At 44.2% G+C, this 22,724-nt stretch overlaps 1 protein-coding gene across 2 annotated transcripts in view; it reads right to left on the bottom strand.

Moving 5' to 3' along the window:
• Positions 1-15,761, bottom strand: part of slc12a4 (solute carrier family 12 member 4) — a 160,473-nt gene extending 144,712 nt beyond the window's left edge. For both annotated transcript variants that reach the window (XM_070897987.1, XM_070897986.1), the window contains exon 1: positions 15,584-15,761. In XM_070897987.1, the coding sequence (XP_070754088.1) occupies positions 15,584-15,707 (124 nt within the window). In that variant the 5' untranslated portion in view covers positions 15,708-15,761. The remainder of the gene's footprint in view (positions 1-15,583) is intronic.
• Positions 15,762-22,724: the final 6,963 nt, after the last annotated feature.

The raw sequence follows: 22,724 nt of genomic DNA on the forward strand, positions 1-22,724 counted from the left end.
TACACTTCGCTTCTACAAATAAAGAGCCATCATCAATAATAAATGATAAATAAATCAAATAAAAATAAATTCAATTTTTCCACCTGTCTGAAGCAGCAACAGTAGGCACCGAGCTGTGAGATGTCGGCCTTTCAGCCAGGGGATAGGGGCGGCGTGAGGCATGAGCGACAGTCAATACAGCCCGGCAGCAGCAGGTTCTGAGCTGCGGAGACGAGTTCGGCCAGGGGATAGGGGCGCGTGAGGCGACAGCGAGGTCAGAACAGCCCAGCAGCAGCAGGCTCAGAGCTGCGGAGACAAGTTTGGCCGTTCGGCCAGGGGATAGGGGAGGCATGCAAAGCACTGGGAGGGAGAGCCAGCCAGACTATGAAATTGCTATGAATTAGTATGGTTATATTATTTTCTGAGACATGAGTAGGGAGTTTAAAAAGTTTATTAATGTCTGGAAAATTGAAGGTAAAAATCATGAGAGGGATGTAGTATAATGTTATCACCATTAACGGATTTCAGTGGCAGCTAACCAGTGCGACTCAAATTTTTCTTTTTGAAGGATTACAAAATAGCTCTCCGAAGGTGAGAAAGACGCAAAATAAATGAAATTTGTGTCCCACGTCGCATGCGCGGACGCTCCAGCCCGCATGTGCAGGGCTGTAGGCACTAAATGTGATGCTGTGAGCTAGCCCCGCCCCCCCCGCCGGCAGTTCTTTGGTGCGACGCCTTGGCCCCGCCCCCAGCAGCTGCTGCTACCCGCGCCGACCTGGAACGGGTCCGAGAAATATCACAGAATACGGAGGTAGGCATTAGGCGCACTTTTTATTCTACGAAATAGGCGTGCCTCTTGGAGGAAAGCCAAAATATGGGCCCATAAAAAGGAAAAGAGTGGCTAAAGTAAATGTTGGTCCCTTAAAGGACGAAACTGGGGAATTAGTGCTGGGGAACATGGAGTGGCAGAAACTCTGAAGAAATATTTTGTATCAGCCTTTACGGTAGAGGACACAAAAAATATCCCAACAGTGGATAGTCAAGGGGCTATGCGGTAGCGGGGGGGGGGGGAAGAGAGAAACTTACCATAATCACAATCACTAAAGATAATGGGACTAAAGGCGAATAAAACCCCTGGACCTGATGGCTTGCATCCTAGGGTCTTAAGGGAAGTAACGGCAGCGATAGTGGATGCATTGGTTGTAATTTATCAAAATTCCCTGGATTCTGGGAAGGTCCCAGCAGATTAGAAAACTAAAAATTTGCTGGAATTCTTTGAGGAAGTAACAGACAGGGTGGATAAAGGGGAACCAGTGGATGTGGTGTGTTTGGACTTCCAGAAGGCATTTGACAAGGTGCCACATAAAAGGTTACTGCACAAGATAAAAGTTCATGAGGTTGGAGGTAATATATTAGCATGGATAGAGAATTGGCTAACTAAAAGAAAACAGAGTCGGGATAAATGGTTCATTCTCAGGTAGGCAATCAGTAACGAGTGCAGTGCCGCAGGGATCAGTGCTGGGACCCCAACTATTTACAATCTATATTAACGACTTGGATGAAGGGACCAAGTGTAACGTAGCCACGTTTGCTGATGATACAAAGATGGGAGGAAAAGCAATGTGTGAGGAGGACACAAAAAACCTGCAAAAGGACAGAGAGGCGCTAAGTGGGCAAAAATTTGGCAGATGGAGTATAATGTTGGAAAGTGTGAGGTTATGTATTTTGGCAGAAAAAAATTGAAGAGCAAGTTATTATTTAAATGGAGAAAAATTGCAGTGCTGCAGTACAGTGGGACCTGGGGGTCCTGTTGCATGAAACACAAAAGATTAGCTTGCAGGTACAGCAAGTGATCAGGAAGGCTAATGGAATCTTGGCCTTTATTGCAAAGGGGATGTAATATAAAAGGAGGGAAGTCTTGCTACAGTTATACAGGGTATTGGTGAGGCCACACCTGGAATACTGCGTGCAGTTTTCGTTTCCATATTTAAGAAAAGATATACTTGCTTTGGAGACAGTTCAGAGAAGGTGATTCCGGAGATGAGGGGTTGACTTATGAGGAAAGGTTGAATAGGTTGGGCCTCTACTCATTGGAATTCAGAAGAATGAGAGGTGATCTTATCGAAACATATAAAATTATGAGGGGGCTTGACAAGGTGGATGCAGAGAGGATGTTTCCATTGATAGGGGAGACTAGAACTAGAGGGCATAATCTTAGAATAAGGGGCCGCCCATTTAAAACTGAGATGAGGAGAAATTTCTTCTCTTAGAGGGTTGTAAATCTGTGGAATTCACTGCCTCAGAGAGCTGTGGAAGCTGGAACATTGAATAAATTTAAGACAGAAATAGACAGTTTCTTAAATGATAAGGGAATAAGGGGTTATAGGTAGCGGGCAGGGAAGTGGACCCGAGTCCATGATCGAATCAGCCACAATTGTATTGAATGGCGAAGCAGGCTCGAGGGGCCGTATGGCCTATTTCTCACGTTCTTATGTTGTTAAATGCAAATATAGAAGAGTTACAAAAAGGGAGATTAGAAACAATGAGCAAAAATACACATGGAGGGCAACAAATTCTTTTACAGGCACATTAGCAGGAAGATCTAGTTAAGTAAGGGAGGACCCCCCGAGAGATAAAGGAGGCAAGCTCCTAGTCGAGGTTGAGGGAATTGCAGAGAACTTAATTAAATATTTTGCTTCAATTTTCATAGAGTACGTGGATATTTGTACAGTAAAATTGCCATAGGTGGATATGGAAGAGTTATTGGAGGCGGTTATGCAAGCGAAATGGCGCTAAAGAAATTATTACAACTGAATGTAAACAAATCACCGTAATCTGATGGTTTACATGTGAGGATCATGAAGGAAACTGGATAAGAATATAGGGGTGGACTATAATTTTCTAAATTTCTTTATAAAAGACAGAGGACTAAAGGATGGCAAACGTGACACACTTCAAGAAAGGAGAGGGGAATTCATTAATAATTATACGCCAGTTATGCTTACTTCAGTTAATACTAAACTACAATTCTATAATATATGATGAAATTATTAATCATTTCCAAAAGCACAAGCTAATCAGGGCTTGCCAGCGCAGATATCTGTAAAGCAGGTTGGCCCCAAGCCATCTTATAGGTTTTTTTGAAGAAATAACAGAGGATGAATTTCAAATACCATACATGGTTCTCACAAAAGCATTTGATCAGGTACTAGATAGGTAGCAGATGCAGTTCATTACAAGGTAATAATGGATCAGAGATCAAAACGATGTTAAAACATGCCGGACGATGCTTTGGGCCTTTTTACATATCCCCTTAGCCCAGCATAAAACTTGCATACATAATTGCTGAGCGGTTGGTGGGCAATTAGCCCAACTCTGCACCAGCAATGAGGATTTCCCCGTCGATGCGGATCATCTGTCAAGTTTTGACAGATTAATAGTTCAGGATATAGTACATCCCGAACATGCGGTCCATTTCAAAGGCAGTATGATGCGTACTCGCCCACCTCAAATTCTGGTCCATTATATTTTGGAATAATAGGGAAAGAATATACACATTAATGGTAAGATTTTAAGTGGGGCAAAGGGACATTAGTGTGCATGTACACTAGTGTTTAAAAGGTGCCAGTCCAATAAAAAAGAAATATTGAATCCTTAGTTTTGTATATACAGGTACATCGTCTCGAATCCGGCAACCTCGGGACCGAGGCCGTGCCGGTTTTCGGGTTTTTCCGGATTTTGCAGAAAAAAATCCGATGTCCCGAATCCAGCAACTTTGGGGCCGATTTTTGCATTTTTCTGGATTTTGGAGAAGAAATCCGCGACCTGAATCTGACAACCTCAGGGCCAAGGCCGTGCCGGTTTTCGTACTTTTACGGATTTCGGGTCAGACATTAAAACAGCGAGTGAGTCAGGTTGGGTCAAGGGGAGCACGTGAGTCAGGTCTGGTCGGGTCACACGTGGGTCGGGGTCGAGGGTTATTCGGCAAGGCTTGGACCGATTGTACGTCAGACAAATCCATCTGCAATGCGCTTTTCTAAAACTATGTCCAGTTTTTGGACAATTCCGGTTTTCCGAATTCCAGATTTGGAAGTTTTACCTGTACCAGCATATAATACAAAAGCAAGGAAGTAACGTTGAACTTGTGCAAGATCTTAATTAGGCCACCGCTGCAGTAGTGTTCAGTTTTGGGCACCTCTTAGACAAAATAACTGCAAAAGAAAAGTGCAACATTGATTCACTTGGATGAGGGATTAAGGCTATTAAGAAAAACTTGAGTAGTTAAGAGGTTTTTTTCATTAGGCAGAGAAGATTTAGGGGTCTTCAAGGTTATGAAGGATAACTAGAAGGCAATTAATGACAAATTGTTTCCAGCGATCACAGAGATCATAACAAAAAGGCCACAAATTTAAGACAGTTAAAAGGGAGGTTACAAAACTCATTTACGCAGGGTGGTTAGAATATGGAATACTCTGGCACAATCTGTCCATAAAGTACTTAAAAAATTAAATGCAAATTACTCAAGAATATGGGAAGCAAGCAGCAGAATGGGATTTGTCTCAAGTGAACAAAAACACTGGCACAGACTTGAGGGGCTAAATGGCCCATTTCTCTACTGTATCATTCTACCCTTAACTTGTACTGAGAGCCAAGATCTCAACCAAGCAATTTCATGCATACTGTTAAATTGACAAATCAAGCTACAAATTGTTTAAATAAAATTACTTGTTTCAGGAGAACAATTTACCACAGATTAAATAAAGAAATTTGAATTAACATGAATAGCAAATTCAATGATTAACATTTAGACCATGAATTTACAGCATACAGTACAATCTTTTCACTTATTTTCCCCTCAGTATTTGTAGTACAACTCGAATTCTTATGACTTCATTCCAGACCCAAACAACTAAGCAGATGTTTAGTTATTATCCAACAGTACAGTACAGTACTAAGGCAAGTCACAACTAGATCATGATTGCTACAATTTTGGGGATTAAAAACACATTCCAAGGTAATGAACTGAAGAGTTCGAAGTAAAATCTTATGTTATCATTGTAGGTAAAGAAGAAATGTTTCTACATTTCTTGTAGTATAAAACTATTTGGTGATTTTAAGGCAAAAGACAAAACTGAAATTTTGAAGTGTCAGGACTCTCAAAAATAGCTGAAATCCCATTTTAAACAGTTATGAGAAAATAACAAACTGTATTCACAAAGGAAATGCAGTGAATGTTGTGTAAGTGGTTCTTTAAAATTAATTTAATAAAGGTATTGTATTGGAGACTTATTGATAAAAGGGAGTGTGGAAGCATGGTTAGGAAGTTGGCTGAAGGACAGTAAGCAGTAATGGTTAATAGATATTTTTCCAACTGGAGGGATGCAGCAAAGGTTCACCAAACTGATTCCTGGGGTGGCAGGACTGTCGTATGAGGAGAGATTGGGTCGACTAGGCCTGTATTCACTAGAGTTTAGAAGAATAAGAGGGGATCTCATTGAAACGTATAACATTCTGACTGGGTTGGATCAACTGAATGTGGGGAGGATGTTTCCCCTGGCTGGGAAGTCTAGAACAAGGGATCACAGTCTCAGGTTACGGGGTAGGAAATTTAGGACCGAGATGAGGAGAAATGCTTTCACTCAGAGGGTGGTGAACCTATGGAATTCTCTACCACAGAAAGCTGTGGAGGCCAAGTCACTGAATATATTTAAGAAGGAGACAGATAGATTTCTAGACACAAAAGGCATCAAGGGGTATGGGGAAAAAGCAGGAATATGGGGCCCAAGTTTCCACACGCGCCTAGAACGGCGCAGTCCCGACCTGGACGCCCGTTTTTCACGCCACAAAGTGCGCCTAAAAAAAACCTCAGTATTCTCCACCTCCCTGCAGGTCCTCTGGCCCTCGGCGCAGCCAGCACGAGCTGTGGGGGGGCGGAGCCAGGTCCCTGCGCTAAAAACAGTGCCGGGACCTCTGCACATGTGCGCTACAGTGGGCACGCAAGTGCAGTAGCTCCAGGCGCCGAACTGTGTGGGAGGGGCCCGAAGCACGCAGCCCCTAGCCCTGGCTGAATGGCCTCACTGGGGCTGCGTGAATAAGGCTCCTCCCACGGCCAGCTCCTGCTCCCCCCCCGGACCAAACCCGACACCCGCTCCCCCCCTGCCTCCGGAGCAGACCCGACACCTGCTCCCCGCCCCCTCCTGCCTCCGGACCAGACCCGACACCCGCTCCCCCCCTGCCTCCGGACCAGACCCGACACCCGCTCCCCCCCTGCCTCCGGAGCAGACCCGACACCTGCTCCCCGCCCCCCCCTGCCTCCGGACCAGACCCGACACTCGCTCCCCACCCGCCCCTGCCTCCGGACCAGACCCGACACCTGCTCCCCGCTCCCCCCTGCCTCCGGACCAGACCCGACACCCGCTCCCCCCCTGCCTCCGGACCAGACCCGACACCCGCTCCCCCCCTGCCTCCGGACCAGACCCGACACCCGCTCCCCACCCCCCCCGACTGGACCCGACCCGCGCTCCTGTTCCCGCTCCCTGCCTCCCCGACTGGACCCGACCTGACCCGTGCTCCTGTTCCCGCTCCCCGCCTGGACCCGACCCACGCTCCTGTTCCCGCTCCCCCCCCCCCCCCCCCCCGACTGGACCCGACCCGACCCAACCCGCGCTCCTGTTCCCACTCCCCGCCCCCCCGACTGGACCCGACCCGCGCTCCTGTTCCCGCTCCCCGCCTCCTCGACTGGACCCGACCCGCGCTCCTGTTCCCGCTTCCCGCTCCCCGCTTCCCCGACTGGACCCAACCCGCGCTCCTGTTCCCGCTCCCCGCCTCCTCGACTGGACCCGACCCGCGCTCCTGTTCCCGCTCCCCGCCTCCCCGACTGGACCCGACCCGCGCTCCTGTTCCCGCTCCCGCCCCTCCGACTGGACCCGACCCGCGCTCCTGTTCCCGCTCCCCGCCTCCCCGACTGGACCCGACCCGCGCTCCTGTTCCCGCTCCCGCCCCTCCGACTGGACCCGACCCGCGCTCCCGACTCCCCCCCCCCCCCCCCCCCCCGGACCCGCCCCGACTCCCGCTCCCGGACTGGATCCGACCTGACCTCCCCCCCCTCTTTCCCCCCCCCCCCTCTTCCTCTCCCCCGACCCGAACCGAACCTCCCCGACCCGACCCAACCTCACCTACCTGTAAATCTGGTGCTGGGGACGGGCCCTGCCCGAAGTCTCGGGCCGGCCCGTTCAGCCTTCGGTCCTGAAAGGCCTGCCTGAAGCACTTTCACACAGGTAGGAAGATGGTTTATTTAATCTTTTCTTTGCTTATAAATGTTTATTCAGGTTGGATTTATTTGTATAATATTTGTATAAGTATAAATAAGGATTTATTATAGAATTTAATGACTTCCCTTCCCCCCCAACCTCGTTCTGGACGCCTGATTTGTAACCTGCGCCTGATTTTTTAATGTGTAGAACAGGTTTTTTCAGTTCTACAAAATCTTCACTTGCTCCATTCTACTTTAGTTTGGAGTACATTTTCACTGTGGATACTTTGAAATCAGGCGCAATGGCTGGACACGCCCCCTTTTGAAGAAAAAATTCTGTTCCAAAGTAGAACTGTTCTACCTGACTAGAACTGCAGAAAAAAAAATGTGGAGAATTGCGATTTCTAAGATAGTCCGTTCTCCACCAGTTGCTCCTAAAAATCAGGCGCAAATCATGTGGAAACTTGGGCCCATGGTGTTGAGATAGAGGATCAGCCATCATCATATTGAATGGCGGTGCAGGCTCCAAGGGCCGAATGGCCTACTACTGCTACTATTTTCTATGTTTCTAAGACATTCAGTAAGATAATACCAGCCATTAGTTATCAGGAGACACGAGAGAAACTTATGCAATGTAGTATTGCCAGAGACATTAACATTGGGGTGGTGCTGGTATCTAGCAATACTGAGATGGGGTCTCAGGGTCTTGCAGAACTTTAAACTGGGCTCCAAGATCCACAAGCAGTAGGCGAGGGAGTTTCAAGGAACAATGGGACAGATCCTGGGACCTTGGATTGCGAGAAGAGAGTAGACCCGTGTGAATCCGATTAAGAGTACCTATCTGAAACATCATGTCTTTTCCCCTGACGCTGACTCTAGTTATCGTTTCAAGTGTTTTCTATTTATTTCAGATCTTCTTAACTTTTTTTTTGATACACCAGTCAGTTTTTATTGATCTGTCTTCTCCACTTTGGATGTGTCCTGTCCTTGCACTTCAGCTGCATTTCGCAAGAAAAAAAAGTGATCTGTAAAGTAATCGCTGGAGTTACCACATTTTTAAGACCTAGGGCACCAGGGAGGGAGTTCTTAAGATCTGGGAGCATTGAGGACAGCTATGTGATTAGGGACGATGCAGGCTACAGATTTGTAAGCAGAGAGAGGAATCACAGGATCTGACAGGGTCGGGGGTGGGGGGGAAAGAGAGGGTGAAGAGAAAGAAGTCTGAGGAGGGAGATCCTGAGGTCCAGCAGGACAGAAGTCAGAGCTTTGGAGCATTGACGGTTGCTGGGATCTAACAGTATTGGGTGGAGCAAGATCTAACATCCTCATTGGAGGGGAGTGGAGAAAGACTATTTAGTTAGATTAATGGGATCCAAATAGCCATTGACCTCTTTCAAACCATCAGCAATGAAGACATTAATGAAGACACTGAATTGTCTTTTTCGCCTTTAATGCATAAATTCACTGTTATTACAAAAACGCAATGTTTGAATTCGTTATTTTGTTTAAGCCCTTATTTTGGATATTAATGTCAGTTAGAGCCAGTCAGAAAAACTGGTATTATTTGAAACACACATTTTCAATACTGTTCTAATTCTTTGGGATGTGGTTCCGTAGGCTTTTCTGGCTCAATGTCATTTAAATGTAGACAGCAGCATTTTGTGAATTTACTAAAATTGTCAATGTACCTTAGTTTGTTACGTGTGATACTATGAAAATTGGAAGACTTGAATAAAATTAGGAAATCATATTGTCACAATGTATTGAATAAGAGTGGAATTCTGCCAGGCAACCGTGTCTATTAATAAACTACAAATGCCATTCTAGATCAGCAGCTGCACAAACCCCACAACTCATCCATTTGTATTTAAAGTCTGTCTTTTTTATGATGAACACCATGTTTTTGATAGTATGGCACTGCAATGGCACAAAGTACAATAAAATATTGCTGGATGTCAGACAAGCAGTCTGACAATTTAGAGACAGTGGGGGCGTCGAAAGAAGTGATGGTGAGGTAGAGCTGGGTGTCATCCGATTACATGTGGAAACTGATGCTGTGTTTTTGGATGATGTCGACATGTAGATGAGAACATGTAGATGAGACATGTAGGAGGGGGCCAAGGATAGATTCTTGGGGGACCTGATGTAACAATGCGGAAACAGGAAAATACGCCAATGCAGGTGATTCTCTGGCTATAATCAGATAGGTAATGGAATCAGGCAAGTGCAGTGCCACCCAGCTGGACGGCAGTGGAGAGGCGTTGGAGGAGGATGGTATGGTCAACTGTGTCAATGGCTGCAGAAAAGTCAAGATGGACGAGGAGGGATAAGTTTGCCTTTGTCACAGTGACCAAGGATGTAATTTGTGACTTTGATAAGAGCTGTTTCTGTAATGTGGCAGAGGCAGAAACATGATTGGAGAGATTCAAACATGGAGTTGCGGGAAAGGTGGGCACGGGTTTGGGAGGCGACATGTTCAAGAACTTGAGAGTAATGCAAGGTTGGAGATTGGGCAGCAGTTTGCAATGATTGAGGGAGTCAAGGGTTGGCTTTTTGAGGAGAGGGGTGATGATGGTAGATTTGAAGGAGAGGGGGACAGTACCTGAGGAGAGAGTGAACCATTAACAGTATCAGCTAACATGGGAGCCAGAAAAGGAAGTTGGGTGGTCAGCAGTTTAGCGGAAATATGGTCGATGGTGCAAAAAGTGAGTCTTGTAGACAGAAGAGCTCAGATCGGGCATGAGGGGAGAGCGGAGAGAAACTGGAGAAAGATGCGAGTTCAGGGCTAGGACAGGAAGAAATTTAGCCCAGTGGGCTAGAGGAATCATGGGAAGTTGATTGGATGGTCTCAATTTAGAGACAAAGAAGTCCATGAGCTCCTCGCACTTGTTGTTGGAGGGTAGAGGCGACAGGGGAGAGGAGGTTAAGACAACGGTTTGCAGTAGAGGGAAGAAGCTGGAGATTTATCTTTGCATTACAGAATGATTCTGGAGTAGTGATAAAATTTGGCAGACAAGAGCAGGACCCTGATGTGTATGGAGAAAGAGTCAGACTGAGCACTGTGAGTTCAAAGTAAAGTGTGACCTTAGTCTTTTATTGCAGGTCTCCAGAGTGCCTCTCCAACCTGTGAAGCCTTCTTAAATACCTGTGCTTCCAAGGGATTATGGGATCTCTTGGGACTCCGGGGAATGAGCCCTCTGGTGGCTGTACAGAGTAAATACAAGTCCACATATATAATAGACCCGATAGTGCTTTATGTGGTCCAGCCAGACCCGACGGTGAATGGCTAAACCAGTTGTCTGTTATATCCATTCAGGTTTGTGTCCCTTGGACTTAAGTGAGTGGAGATTAGGACCATACCAAAGGAAATAGCCAGCGTGAGAAAGAGATGGTTTTAATAGAGACTAGGGCAAAGGTTGGGTGTGGTTGAACAGATTGATAGCTGCAGAAATGTTGTGGTGAATGAAGGGCCAAATGCTAAACAGTTGGGATTTTGAAAGTGCAGTTGTAAGTGAGTTGGGAGAGAATTTTTCCAGGTAAGTACACAAAGTAAGGTTGGGAGGAGGGGGAAAGGGAGATGTTCGTGGAGAGCGTTGAGGAAGTGGTCAGAGCTGGCCTTATCTGTGATTTGACACGATGGGAGTAGCGAGGCCACGTGAGATGGCAATGTCAAGGGGATGGCCGTGAATACGGGTTGGGCAGTTTACATGGGGGGTGAATTAAGGGAGGATATGAGCGCAGGGGAGTCAGAGGAGAGAGAGCATGATGAATTGAGATGGAGGTTGAAATCACCAAGGATCAGAAATCATTTGGTGCAGAGGCTGAGAGAGGAAAGCAGTGAAGATATCTTTTATGGTGCTCAGGAGAATGAACATGAACCTGTCACATTTTTTTAACACCATTTGACATTCCACAAATTATAGGAAAAATAATCTGTTCCCTAACTGGAATACAAGAGAGTACAAATTCTACACACTGGTAAACATTTTTTCACTTAAACATGTACTTATTGGGCAAATGTCTGTAGGATAAACAATGACGTATTTTATACACAGCCTTTTTTTTTTAAATAACCTTCAGGTAACAACAGCTCACTGAACACAAAACAGAGCTACCTTTGCACTTGAAAATTATTTCCACACAGAATTCACTTTTTGGAAGTTTTTTAACAGTTTGATAATAACATTTCCTTGGTATAATGAATAATTATGTGTAGAATTTGTCACATTTTATAAAAAGGATTATTCAAAATTGAATGAAAAGCTTAAAATTTGGGTGAGAAGCTGATATACAGAAGAGTTAAAAACTATTCATGACAACATATAAATTGTGCAATTCAGCACATAGCGGATTCCAGGGAGGGGCCCTGTTTCAGACACCAGCAGAATGCACTTAGACATACAAAACAGTGCATGAATATTCAAAATAAAATAGAGACTTCAACAACTTGCTGGCAAGTTATCAGGTCTTAATCAACATCTGTGGTCTCTGGCCAATGGATAATGATTGATACTTTCGGTTTCTCTCACATTTCTGAATTATCTGACTTTTTTTTCCATAGAAGGGAGTTTAAAAAAATGTATATTTTCACTGGTTTAAAATAGAGGCACGTAGGCAAAAGGTGGTTAATATGCTCATCAGCAATTAATTTCCTCAGGATACTAAACAATATGCAATTCTCTAGTTTGTCAGATATTCACAAAAAGATACCCCTTATTATTGTAATGGAAAACACTTTGATCTATGTCAGTCTGTGAAAGGGGCCGGCTTTGTGACACAGAGCGAGAGGTTTTTAAGAACAAGCACAGAGACCAAGAAAGGCTGTCAGGCTTTGAGACAGTCAGATGGCAAAGGACAGGGATTGCAGGATACCGGTTCTACCCTGGGATGAACAACAGGATGCAGAGGGATTATTCTGTTTCAAATTAAATAAGGCAACCCATTGATATGTTCTTTTTTTCCCCCATTATGTGAATACAAGTTATACCAACTGACCGATGATCAGACCCTAACCCTAACCCAGCCTTGGCTCAGTGGTAACACTCTTACCGCTGACTCAGAAGGTTTTGGGTTCAAGCCCCACTCGAGAGGAGCATATAATCTAGGCTGGTATTTCAGTGCCATACTGAGGGAATGCTGCACTGTGGGAGGTGCCATCTTTCAGATGAGACATTAAACCAAGGACCAATCTGCCCTCTCAGGAGGCAGATCCTATAAAAGATCCCATGGCACTATTCGAAGAGCATGGGAACTCTCCTGGTGTACTGACCAATATTTATCCTGCAACTAAAATCACCAATTGTCGGTGTTCTTTGTGAGACCTTTCTGTGCGCAAATTAGTTACTGGGTGGCTTTACCCATATTACAACAGTGACTACGGCCCCAAGTTTCATCCCACGGTGAAAACGGCGCACCTCCGAGCTGGGCGCCTGTTTTTTGCGCCGAAAACTGCGCCTAAAAAAAAAGTCCGATATTTTCGAGCTCCTTGGAGCGCGATGTCTGCTTGGCGCGGCGCGCTCTTCGCAGCAGGGGGCGGAGCCTAACACTCGCGATGATTTTCTAAGTAGCAGGGGACGGGTACAATTTAAATTAGCCTTCGTGGTGCCAGCAACCCTGCCCGTGCGCGTTGGAGCGTGCGCGCAGTCTCACACAAACATTGGCACTCGGCCATTTTTAAAAATACTGCAGAAAAAGTGAAGATTTGTTTCTTGGACCCCTGCAAAGGCTTGTAATTTAATTTTTTTTGATATTTCTGTGTGTGAGGGAGTGCTTTTAGCAGCACTGCTGAATAAATCACCTGCTGAAATCAGTGAGTTCAGCTTTTCACTGCTAAACTTGCAGAACCGGTGCTGCATTGGTGCATGCAAATTAAGGACTGTGTGTTTGGAGAAATAAGAGTGCCAATTCAACTTTGCAATAATACGTGGTGTTGACAATGCAGCACCCATTCTGCAAATTTAAATATAAAACTGTCGATGTGGCTGCCTCTCCCTGTCCAAATGGCCTCAGTCCCCCTCACAGCTCAAAGGCTGCTGCTGTATCTTCGGCTGCCGGCCAGCCACTGACACCGCTGATATCCTATGGCCGAATGGCCTCACGTCCGTCCGCTGCTGATTCTTCGGCTGCCGGCCAGCCACTGACGCCGCTGATATCTCATGGCTGAATGGCCTCGGGTCCGTCCGGTGCTGCTTCTTCACAGCCAGCCACGAAGAGAATGAAGGCCTGCCTCAAGCACCGCAGCTCAGCTCAAAGCTTGCTGCCGCTGCCGTCGAGACACTGACGCCAGACCCCTGCCTGTCTACAACATGAAAGGCCTGCCTGAAGCACTTTCACACAGGTAGGAACATGGTTTATTTAATCTTTTCTTTGCTTATAAATTTTTATTCAGGTTGGATTTATTTGTATAAGTATAACTAAGGATTGATTGTAGAATTTAATGACTTTCCTTTTCCCCCCCTCCCCCCCACCCCACCTCGTTCCCTACGCCTAATTTGTAACCTACGCCTGATTTTCTAAAGTGTAGACAAGGTTTTTTCGCGCGTACAAAAATCTTCACTTACTCCATTCTAAGTTAGTTTGGAGTAAGTTTTCACTCTCGAAACTTTGAAATCAGGCGTAAGTGGCCGGACAAAAAAAAATTCTGTTCCAAAGTGAAACTGTTCTAACTGACTAGAACTGGAGCAAACTAAATGTCGAGAATTCCGATTTCTAAGATACTCCGTTCTACACCAGTTGCTCCTAAAAATCAGGAGCAAATCATGTGGAAACTTGGGGCCTACATTTCAAAAGTAGCTCATTGGCTGTGAAATGTTTTGGGTCATTCTGAAATCATGAAAGCCACTATACAAATGCAAGTTCTTCCTTTTCTTTCTTCATTTCTCTGTATGTTCCACCTTACTGTGGAATAAAATAGTTTACGATTCGAAGCTTACAGAACTTCACCTTATCTAGTGTTAACTTGGCCTGAATTTGGAGAAAGAATGAAATACATATGCAAAAGACATAGATGTCCAGTTCTGGTCACAAGGGGATTCTATTGTTACTCTCTCAGGTCTCTCAAGTAGATATAGGGCAGTATGACTCAACTCCTATAATAGACACAAAAGCAAATAACATCACCGAACAAGAGATTGTATCTACAGCAGACTCGAATTTCTAACATTCCACAAGTAATCAGACATTTTACTTTCTGATGTATTGGCATCACATGAAGATGGACATGACTACCAAATTCAACTACATCACAAATGTGACTAGCAAACACTAGTATAGTCAAAAGCAGTCATACTGCACAGAAGGCAAATGGTCATTGACAAAAAAATAAAGCTTACAAAGGCCATAACTCTTCACAGTGAAAATGGTAAGAGTAGCCAAAAGTAAGTGTTCCTCAAAAATAACTAATTCTAGATCATAGCTATTGTACAAATAGACCAGGGACATATAGTGTATATGAAATAAATCTCATATTATAACTGACCTCACAGTTGTCGTGCTCGTGAGTTGTCCGGCAACTATCATCGTGTTTTTTCTGTAAACCAACTGCAGCCAATATGCATCCTATTATCTGTCTGACTAAATAAATTCTGTGCACACATGCAAGGAGGGACACACAGCTTTAACAAAAAGCCATGCTCGGTTAGTATTGCAAAATACTCAGGAAGGAAATAAAACTTTATGCAGGTGGTTGTTACCAAACTCGTACGACAAATAAAAAAGGCAAAAGATACAATTGCATAACTTCACAATAACATGAAAAGGTTACAACTTTTTTTCCTTCATTTCAATTTCTCAGCTAATTAAGGGATCTAAATGGACCCAGCATTGTTAATATAAAAGCAGCTGGACGAACAAAAAGGTACATTCTTTTGCCTGTTATCAAGCACAATACATTAGTAACTTTTTCTCTATGTATACCATGAACTTGTTTGTACATAAAGCTTAAACAATATAACATCCACTCAACAAGAAACAGCTTCATATAAAAATCACTGCTTCTTAAAAAAAGCAGATTGCATCTTGTATTGCTGTTTCACATTCCACTTGCATTGGAAAGCAGCTCGACATGATCTCACTTGAATTCATCCTTACATCAGCCCTGCATTTACCACAGACACAAAAAAAGATTGCTGAATACGATGAATCTACTTCCAAAACTACAGATAGCAATTCCCAGTTGAAGAAAGATACCATGTAACTCTGGATATTTTATTAGATCTCATACTATATCAATACTCAGCTTGCAGATAGTTTGGGAGGTTTTTTTTTTGGGGGGGGGGGGCAGGGAGGGGAGGTCAAGTCAGCAGAACAGAGAAGCAGCTGAACAGAGTGTTTTGGAAAGTTTTCACAACTTACCGTCAGAGCTCACTGTATCGTTGGGGTCTCCAGCCTCTCTGTAATCAACCCAGGTCACTCCTTCCAAGCTATCATAATCCGATTTGTGCTGGTCTTCTACCGGCACTACAGTAAACTGATGCATTTTTCACAGCTCAGTCTGTCTCTGCTCTCTTTACCCGAGCCGAACAGCAAGGACTCTTTTACTCAGACTGCATACCAACACTGTGTGGTCACTTCCTCTGAAAGGAAATTACTATATTCTGGAACTCCACCCAAAACCCGAGTTGTAAATCTCAGTAAATTGCCTGATTCTGGTAAAAGTCTCCTCGTCTTTGTCCTCAGCTGCCATTAACTTCTGGGAAATGTTTTGAATAGGCAAAGTAAAAGGTAAAACAGAACAAAAACTCCAGTAATATTCTTTTGTAAGTTAAATGTTTGACACAGTGAGATCAAACTGCTTTCCCAAAATTTGAAAAAAAAAACTTTTAAAAGCAGCTTATGCTCAACAATAATATACATTTATATAGCGGATTTAGCGTAGTAAAACATCTCAAGGCGCTTCACAGGAGTGTTAGAAGTCAAAAATTTGACACCGAGCCACACAAGAAATTTGGGCAGATTACCAAAAGCTTAGTCAAAGAGGTAGATTTTAAGGAGCATCTTAAAAGGAGGAAAGAGAGGTAAAGAGGCAGAGAGGTTTAGGGAGGGAGTTCCAGAGCTTGAGGCCCAGGCAACTGAATGCACGGCCTCCAATGGTTGAGCGATTATAATCAGGGATGCTCAAGAAGGCAGAATTTGAGGAGTGCAGATATCTCAGGGGATTCTGGTGCTGAAGGAGATTACAGAGATAGTGAGAGGTGAGACTATTGGAGGTTTTGAAAACAAGGATGTGAATTTTGAAATCGAGGCGTTGCTTGACTGGGAACCAATGGAGGTCAGCGAGCATAGGGGTAATGGGTGAGCAGGACTTGGTGCGAGTTAGGACACGGCAGCCGAGTTTTGCATGACCACAGGTTTACATAGGGAAGAATGTGGGGCCAGCCAGGATTGTGTTGGAATTGTTATGTCTGTAATGCACTTATGAATGACTCCACGAGACAATCCTTTATTCGTAACTCCAGAGTCAGGCACAAGCATGGTGAGCAGCCTTTTATACTGGGCCCTGCACATCTATGCAGGTGACCCTCAGGTCTCCCACCGCAGTGTCCTCTGGTGGACAGCCTCTGGCACAGGGACAGGAAACCCCGGTCTCCATTAGTTGCATCCTCTAGTGGTGCCAGCATAGTATATACACAGTGTAAACCGTATTGATAGTACATCAGGTAACAAGTCTCCATCTTATGTAACTATACAGTGACTACACAGAGAGTATATCTATAGTCTGCAAAAATAACAGGAATAGTCAAGTCTAGAGGTAACAAAGGCATGGATGAGGGCTTCAGCAGCAGATGAGCTGAGGCAGAGGCAGAGGCGGAGACGGGCGATGTTACGGACATGGAAATAGAAGTACTTAGTTATGCCGCAGATTTGTGGTCGGAATCTCATTTCAGGGTCAAATAAGACACCAAGGTTGTGAACAGTTCAGTCTCAGACAGATGCTAGGGAGAGGGATGGAGTCGGTGGTGAGGGAACGGAGTTTGTGGCGGGGCCCATAGACAATGGCTTTGGTCTTCCCAATATTTAATTGGACATAAATTTCTGCTCATCCAGTAATGGATGTCGAGCAAGCAGTGTGTCAATTTAGAAAATGTGGAGGGATGAAGAGAAGTGGTGGTGAGGTAGAGTGGTGTGACATAAGAATTAGGATTAGGCCTTTCGGCCCCTCAAGCCTGCTCCGCCATTCAATAAGATTTTGGCTGATCTTCTACTCAACTCCACTTTTCCCTAATCCCTTGATTCCCTTAATATTCAAAAAAATTAGCGATCTCTGTCTTGAATATAGTCAAAGACTGAGCCTCCACAGCCCCCTGGGCTGAAGAATTCCAAAAATTCACCACCCTCTGAGTGAACAAGTTTCTTCCCTTCTCAGTCCTAAATGGCCAACCTCTTATTCAGAGACTGTGACCCCTGGTTCTAGACTCCCCAGTCAGAGGAAACATCCTCCCTGCATCTACCCCATCAAGCACTGTAAGAATTTTGTATGTTTCAATGAGAGCACCTCTCATTCTCCTAAACTCTAGAGAATATAGGCTTAATCTACTCAATCTCTCCCCATAGAACAATCCTCCCATCCCAGGAATCAGTCTGGTGAATCTTCGTTGTACTCCCTCAATGGCAAGTATATCCTTCTTTAGGTAAGGAGACCAAAACTATACACGATACTCTCGGTGTGGTCTCACCAGGCCCCTATATAATTGCAATAAGATGTATTTACTCTTATACTCAAATCCTCTTGTAATAAAGACCAACATGTCATTTGCTTTCTTAATTGCTTGCTGTACCTACATGTTAACTTTCAATGATTCGTGTAGACAGACACCCAGGTCCCTCTGAAAACCAACATTTCCCAATCTCTCACTATTTAAAAAATATTCTGCTTTTCTATTTTTCCAACCAAAGTGGATAACTTCACATTTCTCTATATTATATTCCATTTGCCATGTTCTTGCCCATTCACTTAGCCTGTCTATATCTCCTTGAAGCCTCTTTGCATCCTCCTTACAACTTACATTCCCACCTAGCTTTGTATCATCAGCAAACATGGATATATTATATCTGATCCCTTCATCCAAATTATTGATATAGATTGTGAATAGCTGGGGCCCAAGCACTTATCCTTGCGACACCCCACTAGTTACTGCCTGCCTACCAGAAAATGACCTGTTTATTCCTGCTCTCTGTCCGTTAACCAATCCTCAATCCATGCTAGTATATTATCCCCAATCCCATGAGCCCTAATTTTGTTCGGCACCTTATTGAATGCCTTCTGAAAATACAAATACACTGATTCCCCCTTATCTATTCTGCTAGTTACAACCTCAAAAAACAGATTTGTCAAACATGATTTCCCATTCATAAATCCATGTTGACTCTGCCCAATCCGATTATTATTTTTGAAGTGCCCTGTTACCATGTCCTTAATAACAGAATTTTCCCTACGACTGATGTCAGGCTAACAGGTCTGTAGTTCCCCGTTTTCTCTCTCCCTCCTTTCTTTCTTAAATAGCGGGGTTACATTAGCTACCTTCCAATCTACGGGGACCGCTCTAGAATCTATGGAATTTTGGAAGATGACAACCAATGCATCCACTACCTCTATAACCACCCCTTTCAAAATCCTAGGATGTAGGCCATCAGGTCCAGGGGATTTATCGGCTTTCAGTCCTATTCATTTCTTCAATACAATTTTTTTTACTAATACTAATTTCTTTCAGTTTCTCATTCTTGCTAAACTCTTGGCTCTCCACTATTTCCGGGAGGTTTTTTGTGTCTTCTTCAGTGAAGACAGACACAAAGTATTTGTTTAATTTCTCTGCCATTTCCTCATTCCCTATTATAACTTCTCCTGTTTCAGCCTGTAAGGGACCCACATTTACTTTTGCTAATCTTATCCTTTTTATATACCTATAGAAGTTTTTACTGTCTGTTTTTATGTTTCTCGCTAATTTACTCTCATTCTATTTTCCCTTTATCAATTTCTTGGTCCTCTTTGCTGAATTCTAAAATCTTCTCAATCCTCAGGCTTACTGCTCTTTTTGGCAACATTATAATCCTCTTCCTTGGATCTAATACTATTTAATTTCTCATTAGCTATTGTTGGACCACTTTTTCTGATTTTTTTTTTCCTTAAACGAATGTATGTTTGTTGTAAGTTATGTATTAATTCTTTAAATGCTAGCCATTGCTTGTCTACCGTCATACCTTTTAACGTAGTTTCCCAATCTACCTTAGCCGACTCGCCCCTTGTAACTATGTAGTTTGCTTTGTTTAGATTTAAGACCCTAGTTTCGGATTTTACTAAATCACTTTCAAATTCAATATAAAATCCTATCATATTATTTTCACTCTTCCCTAAAGGCCTCTTTATTACAATGTTATTAATTAACCCTTTCTCATTGCACAATGAGAAATTATGTCATCAGCATATGTGTGGAAACTGACACTGTGTTTTTGGATGATGTTGCCAAGGGGCAGCATATAGATGAGAAATAGGAGGGGGACAAGGATAGATCTTTGGGGGATCCCGGAGGTAATGATGCAGGAGTGGGAAGAGAAGCCATTACAGGTGATTCTCTGGCTATGATTGAATACATAAGAATGGAACCAAGCGAGTGCAGTCCCACCCAGCTGGACGACGGTGGAGAGGCGTTGGAGAAGGATGGAGTGGTCAACAAGTCAAAGGCTGCAGACAGGTCGAGAAGGATGAGGAGGGAAAGTTTACCTTTGTCACAATTACAAAAGATGTCATTTGTGACTTTGATGAAAGCCGTTTCAGTACTGTGGCAGGGACGGAATCTGGATTGGAAGGAATCAAATATGGAGTTCCGGTAAAGATGGGCATGGATTTGGGAGTCGACAACCCGTTCAAGGACTTGAGAGGAACAGGAGGAGGCTGTAATTGCAAGGGTGAAGCGATCAAGGATTATTTTTTGAGGCGAGGAGTGATGACGGCAGATTTGAAGGAGAAGAGGACAGTACCTGAGGAGAGTGAGAAGAGGAAATTGGATGGTCAGCAATTTGGTGAGAATAGTGTCAAAGGAGCAGGAAGTGGGTCTCGTGGACAAGATGACTGTGGAGAAGCCAAGAAGGGAGATCAGAGAGATAACAAAGAAAGATGCAAGTTCAGGACGAGGGCAGGGGGGAAACCTTAGAAGAAGTTTAGCCCGGTGGGCTAAGGGAAGTAGCAGAGACAGGTGATTGGATGGATGGTCTCAATCTTAGAGACAAAGAAGTCCATGAGTTCCTCGCACTTGTTGTTGGAGTTGAGGGTGGAGGAGACAGGTGAGGAGGGTTTAAGAAGATGGTTAGCAGCAGAGAATAGTAGCCAGGGGTTATCTTTGCATTCCAGAATGATCATGGGAATCATAAGAGTGGTTACAGCACGGAAGGTGGCCATTCGACCCGTCGAGCCTGTGCTGACTCTCAGCTAGTCCCACTCCCCCACCCTTTCCCTATAGCCCTGCTATTTTTTTTCTTCAGATACTTATCCAACTCCCTTTTGAAAGAAAAAGTTGAGTCTGCCTCCACCACCCTTTCTGGCACTGCATTCCAGATCTTAATCCACTCGCTGCGTAAAAAAGTTTTTTCTTATATCGCCTTTGGTTCTTTTGCCAATCACCTTAGATCTGTGTCCTCTGGTTGTCGACCCTTCTGCCAATGGGAACAGATTCTCTCTGTCTACTCAGTCCAGACCCTTCATGATTTTGAACACCTCAATCAAACCTCCTCTCAATCTTCTCTGTTCCAAGGTGACCAACCCCAGCTTCTCCAGTCTATCAAGATAACTGAAGACCCTTATTCCTGGAATCATTTTCGTAAATCTTTTCAGTGTCTTCTCTAAGGTGTTCACATCCTTCCAAAAGGTTGAAGCCCAGAATTGGACACAGTTCTCCAATTGGGGCCGAATCAGTGTTTTATACATTTATCATCATAATTTCCACACTGGTACGCTATAGCTTTATTTATGAAGCCCAGGATCCCGTAAGTCTTTTTAATTGCTTTCTCAATCTCACCTGCCACAATCAACAATTTATGCACATACCCCTAAGTCTCTCTGTTCGTGCACCCCCTTTATGATGGTACCATTTACTTTATATGTCCTCTCATTCTTTTTACCAAAATGTATCACTTTACATTTTTCTGCGTTAAATTTCATCTGCTACGTGTCTGCCCATTTCACCAGCCTGCCTATGTCTTCCTGAAGTCTATCACTCTCCTCCTCACTGTTCACTATACTTTGTGTCATCTGCAAATTTTGAAATTGTGCCCTGTACTCCCAAGTCTAAGTCATTAATATAGATCAAGAAAAGCAGCATTCCTAGAACCGACCCCTGGGGAGCATCACTGTATACCTTCCTCCAGTCCAAAAAACCGTTCACCACTACTCTCCGTTTCTTGTCACTTTGCCAATTTTATATCCAGGTTGCCACTGTCCCTTTTATTCCATGGGCTTCAATTTTGCTGACAAGCCTATTATGTGGCATTTTGTCGAATGCCTTTTGGAAATCCATGTTCACTATATCAACTGCATTACCCTCATCAACCCTCTCTATTACCTCATCAAAATACTCGATCACGTTGGTTAAACACAATTTACCTTCAATAAATCCGTGCTGGCTTTTCTTAATTAATCCACCCCCTACCCAAGTGACTGTTGTCCCGGATTACTGTTTCTAAAAGCTTCCCCACTAGGTTAAACTGACTGGCCTAGTTGCTGGGTTTGTCTTTGTACCCTTTTTTGAACAATGGTGTAACATTTGCAATTCTCCAGTCCTGTGGCACCACCCCCATATCTATGGAGGTTTGGAATATTATGGCCAGTACCTCTGCAATTTCCACCCTCAATTTCCTCAGCATCCTAAGATGCAACCCATCCACTCCTGGTGATTTACCTACTTTAAGTATAGCCAGCCTTTCTAATAGTTATTCTTCAATTTTTATCCAATCAAGTGTCTCCACTACCTCCTCCTTCACTATGTCTATGGCAGCATCCTCTTCCTTGGTGAAGACAGATGCAAAGTACTCATTTAGTACCCTCTGCCTCCATACATAGGTCTCCTTTTTGGTCCCTAATCGGCCCCACCCCTCCTCTTTCTACCCTTTTACTATTTATATGCCTATACAAGACTTTTGGATTACCTTTTATGTTGGCTGCCATTCTATTTTCATACCCTCTCTTTGCCCCTCTTATTTTCTTTTTCACTTCTCCTCTGTCCTTTCCATATCATCATCATAAACAATCCCTTGCTTCCACTCCTAAAGTGAGTCCTTTGGTGGCTGAACAGTCCAATATGTGAGCCACAGGCCCCGTCACAGGTGGAACAGACATTCGTCAGCGGAAGGGGGGGTGATGGGACTGATTTACCACATGCACCTTCCGCTGCCTATGCCTGACCTCTTCACGCTCGCAGCGTTGAGATTTGAAGAGCTCAACGCCCTCCCGGATGCACTTTCTCCACCTAGGGCGGTCTTCGGCCAGGGGCTCCCAGGTGTCAGTGGT

Source organism: Pristiophorus japonicus, chromosome 13 (genome assembly GCF_044704955.1).
Source record: "Pristiophorus japonicus isolate sPriJap1 chromosome 13, sPriJap1.hap1, whole genome shotgun sequence".
In the NCBI taxonomy this organism is placed as follows: Eukaryota; Metazoa; Chordata; class Chondrichthyes; family Pristiophoridae; genus Pristiophorus; species Pristiophorus japonicus.